The sequence below is a fragment of the Ctenopharyngodon idella genome, chromosome 9 (assembly GCF_019924925.1).
Source record: "Ctenopharyngodon idella isolate HZGC_01 chromosome 9, HZGC01, whole genome shotgun sequence".
In the NCBI taxonomy this organism is placed as follows: domain Eukaryota; kingdom Metazoa; phylum Chordata; class Actinopteri; order Cypriniformes; family Xenocyprididae; genus Ctenopharyngodon; species Ctenopharyngodon idella.
In genome coordinates, this window is record NC_067228.1 from 3916567 (window position 1) to 3927154 (window position 10588).

General features: G+C 35.1%; 1 protein-coding gene across 1 annotated transcript in view; it reads left to right on the plus strand.

Annotated features, from left to right (window-relative positions):
- ttc21b (tetratricopeptide repeat domain 21B) overlaps nucleotides 1–10076 on the plus strand; it is a 29210-nt gene extending 19134 nt beyond the window's left edge. The window contains exons 21-29 of the mRNA XM_051905146.1: nucleotides 1185–1295; nucleotides 1588–1669; nucleotides 1813–1963; nucleotides 3036–3197; nucleotides 3987–4182; nucleotides 6203–6427; nucleotides 6898–7018; nucleotides 7108–7175; nucleotides 9159–10076. Of these exons, the coding sequence (XP_051761106.1) occupies nucleotides 1185–1295; nucleotides 1588–1669; nucleotides 1813–1963; nucleotides 3036–3197; nucleotides 3987–4182; nucleotides 6203–6427; nucleotides 6898–7018; nucleotides 7108–7175; nucleotides 9159–9236 (1194 nt within the window). The 3' untranslated portion in view covers nucleotides 9237–10076. The remainder of the gene's footprint in view (nucleotides 1–1184; nucleotides 1296–1587; nucleotides 1670–1812; nucleotides 1964–3035; nucleotides 3198–3986; nucleotides 4183–6202; nucleotides 6428–6897; nucleotides 7019–7107; nucleotides 7176–9158) is intronic.
- Nucleotides 10077–10588: the final 512 nt, after the last annotated feature.

The following is a 10588-nucleotide window of genomic DNA, read 5'->3' on the forward strand; positions in this document are numbered from 1 at the left end:
TCAATTGTCCTCAGTGTGAAAAGATGGATCTCAAAATCATTCAGTCACTGTTGTAAAGGGTTCAAATATGCAAAAAATCCTTGAAAACTGAAGAATCTGCAGGACCTGGAGGATTTTTCTGAAGAACAGAGCTCAGTTTAACTGCTCAGGACAAACAAGAGACTCATGAACAACCATCACAAAACAAACAAACAGTCGTAGATCATCCAGGTAACCACACACAGTATTAAGAATCAATGGTTCACATACTTATGAATGGGGTAATTTTAATAAATTCAGCTATTTTTTTTGTCTTATGGATTATATGTAAACATCTTTTATGTAAAATATCTTACTCGGGACTGTACTAAATGAAAAATAACATGCATTTTGTATGATCTCTCTTTGTTAAAATTTTTCACATTTTCACAAATTCTGCAAGTGGTTCACATACTTTTTCTTGCAACTGTAATATATATATATATATTATTATTATTATTATTATTATATTTTTTTTTTTTATATATGTATGTGTGTGTATTTCTGTTATACATTAAATAGCTATATTTATAATATTTTATTAAATAGCTTTTATTTTTATCTATATATTGTTGGATAATTCAATGAATTACAAATGAAAGGTGCTAATTCAGTTTTGTAAATCTAACTCAGTACATCTAATCAGCTAAATCAACACAAAACAAAAATAATGTCACAAATATTTATTTACTTACTATTTATTTATTATTTATATTATGGGTAGTTATGACTTTACATTTTAAATTAAATTGACTTTAAAATGAATAAATAATATTTTAGATATTTTTGTATTATTATTATTATTATTATTATTATTTTTTAAATCACACTTCAGCACAATTTATATTTGTCTACAAATCTGTTTTTTCCAGTTTGTCCAGTCATAAGGATTTTTAAATCATGAGAAACATCAATTCAGTCAAATGTGGCTGGTAATGTGTAATTGGTAACACACTGTTGTGCGTTTAATGGATAAAGGACTGAGCCTAGACTTATTCCCAGACTGCATCAACGACATTTGCCTTGCACTGTATGTTTTTTTTTTTTTTTTACTGCATAAATAATGCTAAACATAATATAATGATTCTTTTTGAAAGCGGTACACCTTTCTGTGTCCCTCTTGAACGGCTGTGAAAGTAAATGTGGGTGTTTGTGTGTTTAATCAGGTGATGCTGGAGTTGGCTCAGCTGTATCTTACCCTGGATGATGTCGAGGCCTGTCAACAGCAGTGCAGTGCCATTCTGAAGAACGATCCAGTCAACGAGTCCGCCACACTGGTCAGTTTCCCTAAGCCCTCTCTCATAACTTCACAACTATGGACCAATCAGATGAATCCAGAGGTGGAATAAAAATTCTCATTGATTTTCTCTATAGAGAAATTGATGATTAAATAAATAAACCTTTCAAGTCAGCCTCTGAAGATGCAACAAAACAAAAGTTTCTTCAAAAAAAAAATTTGTTTTAAATTTCAATTGTTATTTATTTATTTATTTTTACACTAAAACGGACATATTCTCCCACAGCTTTTTTGTAATTTTCAAACTTTTTCTTTTCCGTGTTTGTTGTTAGATGATGGCAGACCTTATGTTCCGGAAGCAGGACTATGAACAGGCTGTATTTCACTTCCAGCAGCTATTGGAGAAGAAACCAGGTGTGTCATTCATCTCCTGAGTTTTCAAACGATGCCGTTCTTGCAGCAGCCCCTCAGCTTTCCTTCCATATACTCATAAGAACCGCAGAGGAAACCCAAGCAACCAGGATGGTCTAATGAACTCATTTGATCTCTTCCCCCAGACAACTACCCAACGCTGTCCCGCCTCATTGATCTGCTGCGCAGAGCCGGCAAACTGGAGGAGGTTCCAAGATTCCTTGAGATGGCAGAGAAACACTCATCGAGGGCCAAGTTTGAGCCTGGATACAACTACTGCAAAGGGCTCTACCTTTGGTAAGATTATAAAATTAGAAATGGAGGGTAACGCTTTAAGATGATGGTAAAGCCAGGTTTCCCAAACTGGGCTTCACAAAGGGGTTGATGAAAAGCTAATAAGTGAAATCGTAAAACTGTAAAATTAAAATAAATATTAAAATAAAACATGTTTTGTTTACCTGCATGTCATGTGACCAATAAATGACATCAGAGAACCAGTAAATGTTTTGCCATATCGGTCAGTCTTATATATTGTTCAAAGCTTTGGGGTCAATATGTTTTTTTTAATACTTTTATTTAGAAAATATGCATTAACCCCTTATGCTGTGTTGAAAACCCTGTAACAATGTGGGGGAAAAAATCCCAAAAAAGTACAAAAATGATCCCAAAATTTTGGGAAGTAGTTATGCCCTGTGTGAGCAAAGTCAGTGTGATAACATTAACTAACATTTTTGGGAAAAAGAAAATCCTCTCCGGGTCAAAAATGTCCCGAACACAACATAAGGGTTAAATTAATCAGAAAAAGGAAGCTTTGTAACATTTATAATGTTACAAAAGCTTTCTATTTCAAATAAATGCTATTCTTTTGAACTTTCTATTCATCAAAGAATCCTGAATAAATGTATCCACGGGTTCCACAAAAATATGTAGCAGCATAACTGTTTGATAATAATCAGAAATGTTTCTTGAGCAGCAAATCGGCATATTAGAATAATTTCTGAAGGATCATGTGACACTGAAGACTGGAGTAATGATGCTGAAAATTTAGCTTTGATCACAAGAATAAATTACATTTTAAAATATATTCAAATACAATGTAATAATATTTCACAGTATTACTGACAAAAACATTTGGGAATTACTTCTCTGGGGTATCTGAATCTGATTAGTCATGCACATTGATAAATTTATGACAACAACCTTAGCTTTTGGTTGCTGAATTGAATACAATAGGAATTGTGTTCTTCATCCACTACTGTTCATCAAGCCAAATTGAGTGAATCTCATGAAAACATGTCCAGGTCACATTTCACTCACATTTCTTCCAAATTTGATATGGACATGAATATTGATCTTTTGCTTCTCAAAGGTACACCGGTGAACCTAACGATGGGTTGCGTCACTTCAACAAAGCCCGGAAGGACAACGACTGGGGCCAGAACGCAGTGTACAACATGATTGAGATTTGTCTCAACCCTGACAATGAGACCATAGGAGGAGAGGTGTTCGAGAACCTGGACGGAGACATGGGGTGGGTCCAAAATTTATTGAGAGAAAATTAACACAGATCTCAAATTTGGAATTGTTCATCGTCACATGTCTAACTTCTCTAGTTTTCCTTATATGTCAAAATGCAGTTACACAGTTCAGTTAAAGTGTAGCTCCGCCGATATTTAACCCGCTTTGTATTGTTACTATGTCGGTAGTATATGTACACCTGGGAACAATACAAGTTGACACTATTATGACTAAAAGTTTGCTAAGGAGTATTTCCTACTCAAGCAAGGCACTATTTGACTCTGGTCAAGCCTATCCAATAGGAACAGACTGGGAGTGGCCTTGGAAGGCAACATGCCTAATGCATTATGGGTTTTCCTACCTATTTGGCAAAAACGAATACAGTCGTTTTTCTCTGTTTTCTCTTGTCAGATAGCACTGATTTCAAATTTTTTTTTGCCTTTCTACAGCATAAGCAGCCAAGTTTTATTGAAAGCCCTTATTGCCAGCGGTGAATTACCCCTTTAAAACAGCTGCTTAAATAAAATAACAATGAGTATTCCACTCGAAACGTCCACAAGTGCCACAGGAGATGCATTTGAGATTCATGTTCCTGCCAAGTGAAAATGGTGATCTGTCTCAGCTGAACAGTGGTGATCAGTTCACCTGAGACGGATCTTAATACCAGGTGCCTCAGATGTCTGATACAAACCATGTGTGAAAACACTTCACCAATATTCCCTTGGTGTGTTTTATTCTGCATAAGCTATTATTGAGTTTTATTCAGTCTTACTAATGATGCACCTCATTTGTTTGGGTTCAGAAACTCTACAGAGAAGCAGGAGTCCGAGCAGCTGGCCGTGAGAACAGCGGAGAAGCTCTTAAAGGAGCTGAAGCCACAAACCCCAGCGGGACACGTACAGCTGCGCATCCTGGAGAACTACTGCTATCTGGCCACCAAGCAGAAAGCCAACGTGGAAAGAGCTCTCAACGTCTTCATTGAAATCGCAAACAGTGAGGTGTGTGGGCAGGACATGACGGATATTTGTGTGCATGTGTTGAATACACACACACCCACACATGTACACCGCTTTTGTATATGCTTGAATCACACCTTCAAGGCAAACTTTCACTAGCGTTCAGAACTGTTATATTTGCAAGGACGCATTAAATTGACCGAAAGTGACATTTATAATGTTACAAAATATTTCTATTTCAAATACAGTAAATGCTGTTCTTTTGAACTTTATATTCATCAAAGAATCCTGAAATAAAAATATTAAGCAGCACAACTGTTTTCAACATTGATAATAATAAGAAATGTTTCTTGAGCAGCAAATCAGCATATTTGAATGATTTCTGAAGGGTCATGTGACACTGAAGACTGGAGTAATGATGCTGAAAATTCAGCTTTGATCACAGGAATAAATTACATTTAAAATACATTCAAATGGAAAACATCTATTTTGCAATACTAGTTCACAATATTACTGTATTTACTGTATTTTTGATCAAATAAATGCATCCGTGGTGATCAGAAGACAACAATTCTTTCAAAAACATTGGTAGTGTATGTTATACAGTAGTCTTTTGTATGAAAGCTTGTTTCTGCCATTAAATAAAAAAAAGTAATTGCGACTTTTTATCTCACAGTTCTGACTTTTTTTCTCAGAATTGTGAGATTTAAACTCACAATTGCGAGTTATAAAGTCAGAATTGCGAGATATAGAGATATAGTCACAATTCTGACTTTTTTTCTCGCAATTACGAGTTTTTATAACGCAATTCTGACTTTCTCAGAATTGTGTGATATAAACTCAGTTGTGAGTTATAAAGTCAGAATTGCTTGATATAAACTTGCAATTGTGTCTTATAGTCTTACTGACTTTATGTCTCGCAATTCTGTCTTTATAACTCACAATTCGAGTTATAAAGTCAGAATTGTGAGATATAAACTCGCAATTCTAGAAAAAATGTCAGTCTTTTTCCCCTCACAATTGGACATTATAACAAATTATATTATTATAATTTATAATAAATTTACCTTATTACTTGCAATTCTGACTTTATAACTCGCAATTGAGAGTTTATATCTCGCAATAATGCGAAAAAAGTCAGAATTGTGAGATATAAACAATTGCGAGGGGGAAAAAAAGTCAGAATTGTGAGATAAAAAGTCGCAATTGCCTTTTTTATTTTTTATTTCATGGAGGAAACTTTTGTTACTCCTGTTTAAGACTAAACATTGTTGTCATTTGCTCTCCGTTTTCTGAGAGAATGAAAGTTTAAAAATGCTAAATTGTTTTCTGTAGCAATCAATATTTTGCCATAAATGTTGTCAGTAGAGCTTAACTTAAAGAGTTAGGGGCCATTTTGTCTCGTTTCCAGTCTAAATATATATTTAAAAAAATTAAATCCAGATGCTTTTACTTGATAAGTAAAATGACATAAGATATTTTTTCTTGTTTTCTGGACCTGTAACTAAATACTTAACAACAAATGATGTAGTGTTGTCAAAAGTACCGACTTCGGTACCAAGTTGGTACTGAAATTTAAAAAATGTGACACTTTGAGCACTGTTGTGGGGACTCGTAAATGCCTCTGAGTGTTCACGCGCTCATCAGATATTTCTGTGATTGGCTACAATGATCAACGGTTCAAAACTATGTTATAAACAGACATCGATGACACTCTTTACCAAGCCCTTGCACAGATACACACGGGAGCATTTGAAAGTAGGCGTAGATCAGTCCGCTGATAGACGCCTGCTTTCAAATAAGAAAGAGCGAAGCATCAGTTTAATGTTGATAGAGAGTGAGGTAAGATTCTCACACGACACGGCATACTAAAAACTCGCCACTCAAGATCAAGAGCTTTTTTTTTTTATTCCACTGCCCGCTGTTTTTCATTGCAAAAACGTGTTCTGTGTGGATGGCCCCTAAGAAATGTTTAGCCACAGATATGAGGGAAATCCTCTTCTTTCATGTTTCACAGCTTTATTCACTCAACTACTCCAGAAAATCTGTTTGTTCTGTGCAGAAAGATCATGTTCCTGCGCTGCTGGCCATGGCCACTGCCTACATGATCCTGAAGCAAACCCCTCGAGCCCGAAATCAGCTCAAACGCATTGCCAAGATGAACTGGAACATCAGAGATGCGGATGAGTTCGAAAAGAGCTGGCTACTCCTGGCGGACATCTACATCCAGTCGGGAAAATATGACATGGCTGGAGAGCTACTGAAGAGGTGCCTACGCCACAACAAGGTGCTGATTTATTTTTGTTTAAAATTACAATTATTTCTGGAAATTTAACTGAAAAATAATAAAAGATAAGCACATTTAAATCCAAACGTGGTAAAAAAAAAAAAAGGCTCTTTTTAAATGATCTAGTGAAATAAATCTTTTCACCGCAAAAAGTCCTCAGTATTTTTGTCTTGTTTATCAGTATAAATTTCTAAATATTTTTAAATCAAGATACAGTTACTTGAGATGCTAAATGAAGATATTAAGTCTTATTTTCTGAAAAATTAATCAAAATTAAGTGAGATTTTTGCTGAAAACAAGAAAAATATCTGCCAGTAGGGTAAGAAAAATAAACTTGTTTTTCCTTTTGGAATTCAGTTTTAGTTTTTCTTACCCCTTGCAAGCTCTTCATTTGACAAAACGGAATATCCAAAATAATAAATAACACTGATGCCAATAACAGACTGATGTCTTAACCTGTTTTACAACAGTCCTGCTGCAAGGCGTATGAGTACATGGGTTACATTATGGAGAAGGAGCAGTCGTTCAGAGATGCTGCCATGAATTATGAATTGGCCTGGAAGTACAGCAATCAAACCAACCCCACTATCGGTAGGATTAAAGCCCCTCAGACGCTCTGTTGTGTGTGTATGTGTGTGTGCACATCCCTCATTGACATCAGCATCCTGTCTGTTCACCAGGCTACAAGCTTGCGTTCAATTACCTGAAGGCCAAAAGACACGTGGATGCTATAGACGTGTGTCATAAAGTGAGTATGCAATTTGAATTTCTAAAGGAAATACTGTACTGAGAACAACAGGCAGATTCCAGAAGCAAAATCACTTTTATTTTTTCCATAGAGAAACAATTTTTTACAAATAATGTTCAAACTTTTCTAGACAGACTTATCTAGAGTCCACCCCAGGAATCGGTCTCCTTTAGGACCCAGGCAGTAATGCCTGATCAAAAGTTATCATGATGTCTTGATTAATTATAACCTATTTCACTTTTGTATGATGTTTATTACATTAAGTGCACAAACAACATGCTTGAAATATAAATATTGTATAATGCATTGCATAATAAAACAAACTGGAAACATAATCATGCCTAAAAATGTTTTTTTTTTTTTTTTTATAAGGATAAGGATTGTTGCAACATACTATGTTCTGTAAAAGTAATATTAATTTTACACAATAAAGCAATGTGGTATATAATATTACTATTATACATTTTTAATAAATTAATTGTCATGCTAAGTACACACAAACATCATTAATGTGGAACATGTAATTGGGAACTATATTGGAACATACTTAATATAATAAAAGCTAAGCTAGCAGGCTAATCGGGTAGATGTGTGCTATGCTAGTACATAAGCTAACTAAAAAAAGCCATTAAGAACAAGAAATGCATGATTTCACAACCTCTAGCTTCAGTTATATACCAGTATATGAACCATGTCATTTAAAAGACATTAATGGTCATTATAACGCATTTTAAACGATATAAATCATAATGTAATTTTGCAGAAATTATAATCAGGCACTAAAAATACTAACCATTAAAAGTCTGTTGAACCAATAGGATCACTCGGGTCCTAAAAGAGACCTGATTCCTGGAGGGACTCGCGGTGTGTTCCAAACGGGATATAATCGCCCTCTGAAGGGCACTTCGGCGTGAAAACAATCATGGCCGCCATATTGAAGGGTCGTTCCAAACCGAAGTGCTCAAAACTGGCCACTTCAAAGGGCCCTTCAGAATGAAGGATTTCGAAGGGTACAACTGATGGACACTTCGGGCCCCCATGATCCTTTGCACAGGGAAGTTGTTTGGCGTCACAGAATGGGTACAGGAGGCTCAGAGTTCGATTTTACCTGTAAATGTATGTATAGTATTTTTAATATTTATACGTGTTAGATTTGGTACATCATTATGATCAAAACGACATTCTACTTCAACAAAAATACTTTACAGCTGCCTTCATCAGTCCATTTAAATGTTTCAAATACATAGACACAATATACAATAAGGTGCGATAAACCAAAAATAAATAAATTAACGTTAAACAAAAGGCGCAGCTTGCACAATCTACTCATCGTTCAGAGTGTGTTTTTTGGGGGTCAACCAGCGTACAAAATGTGCGACGAAGGCGCCTCCTTGATTGTCACGTTAAGATGACGCAGAAGTGCGTTCCAAAAAAAGAGGTTTTTTTGACCCCTACACCCTTCATCCCTTCGAAGCTCTCCCGTTTGAAGGGATTAGGGCATAGGCATGAGCCCCTCCGAATGGATACTTACTTCTTGGCAACCCGCCAAAATATAAGCTTGCTGATTTTAGGTTTGAAAATGTTAAATTCATATACAAATAAAAAAAGAAAAAAATTCCATTGTATTTTTAAATGTACTATAAAATAATTGTATCTTTATTTAATCCTTTATATATATATATATAATACATACATATATAAACTTATGTGTGATTTAATAATTCTGGCATCATAGATCACAGACAGTCTCTCTTGAATTTGGCCAACTATAGTCTCTCAAATGTGAATTTTTGCAAGGTTTACAAAGTTTTTTGGGGGGTATTTTAAATACATTTTTGCTTTGAATTGTAATATTGTGAATCATTTCAGAATATGTTAATTTGGTTCATGGTTTAGAGCTTTTTATTGAAGTCTTTTAAAATGTCTACGGAGAAAATGAATGAAAAAAATTCTTGTGTTTGTCTGACTGTCTCACACCCTCAGGTTTTGGACGCACATCCCAACTATCCACGGATCAGAAAAGATATCTTGGACAAAGCAAGAGCGGCTTTAAGATCATGACAGAATGACTAGTGTGGTGTTTGCTCAATCCTGATTTCATCTATAATTTCATATACTGACACTTATCAATGAACTTTATAAGAAATGTTTTGATATGACTACATCCAGTGTTACCTGAGCATTAAAAACAAGCATCGATATTTTTCATTATGTACACAGAAATAAATAAAGATTTCAAAACACTAATGTCGGGCTACAGCTGCCACTTCTGTATGCAATATCTGTTTTGCCAAAATGTTACAACAGAGCACACACAGTGCTGTATCCCAAATTGCAGTGTGCTTGACCTTGCATTTTCAATGTGTCTCTTTTTGACTCTTTATTTAAAAAGACTGGCAAACATTACAACATTTTTGCCTAAAAGTGAATAAAAAATGCAACTGTTTTTATTTCCAAGTTGATAATTGCATGCCGTTCTCATGCAACAGTGAGGTAATGTGACAACAATGTAGCATACTACTGTTTGGCAGTGTTTCAAAAGGAATACTAGAATACTGCTTACCTCACACTGATGTCTACTCATGTTTTAAAACAGTATTAAATAAAGTGACTATATTTGGCTTTGTGTAGGGTCTGTAAAATGCACATATGTCAGTAATTCTCTTTTTAGAGCTCTCACTACAAGTGCTCTGCCCTCAAGAGCACAAAATAGAATTGACCTTAAATCTGTGTTGTTTGTGGTGCTTGAACTCAGGCAGAATCTAAACCATTTAATTTTCCATTACAGATAAACAGCTCTTTAACCATCTGAAGCTGGTGTCCACTGCAAACCTTTAAAAGCCTTTTTAACCATTCATGTAAACCAACAGCCAACCAATAAATATTGTGATGTTATTTCTATCAAGAGGTGCATCAATTTTTCTTCAAGATCTTGTATTGACAATGCAAGAGGTGAGCACTCTGTAAAGTCTCCTCCAGCACATCCCAAAGACTTTCAGTGAATTTAAGGTCTGGACTCAGAGGTGCTGATTTCTTGTGTGAAAATGGTTCTTCATGCGCCCTCCCAACCATTCTTTCACAGTTTGAGCCTGATGAATCTTGACTTTGTCATCCTGAAATATGGCCATGATACATCTTAATACATGGTTGTTTAAGACATGAAAAGCTACACACTCCATCATTTAGGGTTAGAACATGCTAGAAACATAATAATCACTGCAATAATGATCCAGTCATAGACTCTTAAGCATTTGTCTACACTCTAAAATATAACTTTATTAAAATGAAACAAATTTACACAATTAAATACAGTTTTCCATCGAATATACCATAAAAACAATGCATTCGGGGTAATATGTCATTTTAAGAAAAGAGGCCTTAAGGCTACTTTCTCGAAAATGACAAATATTACC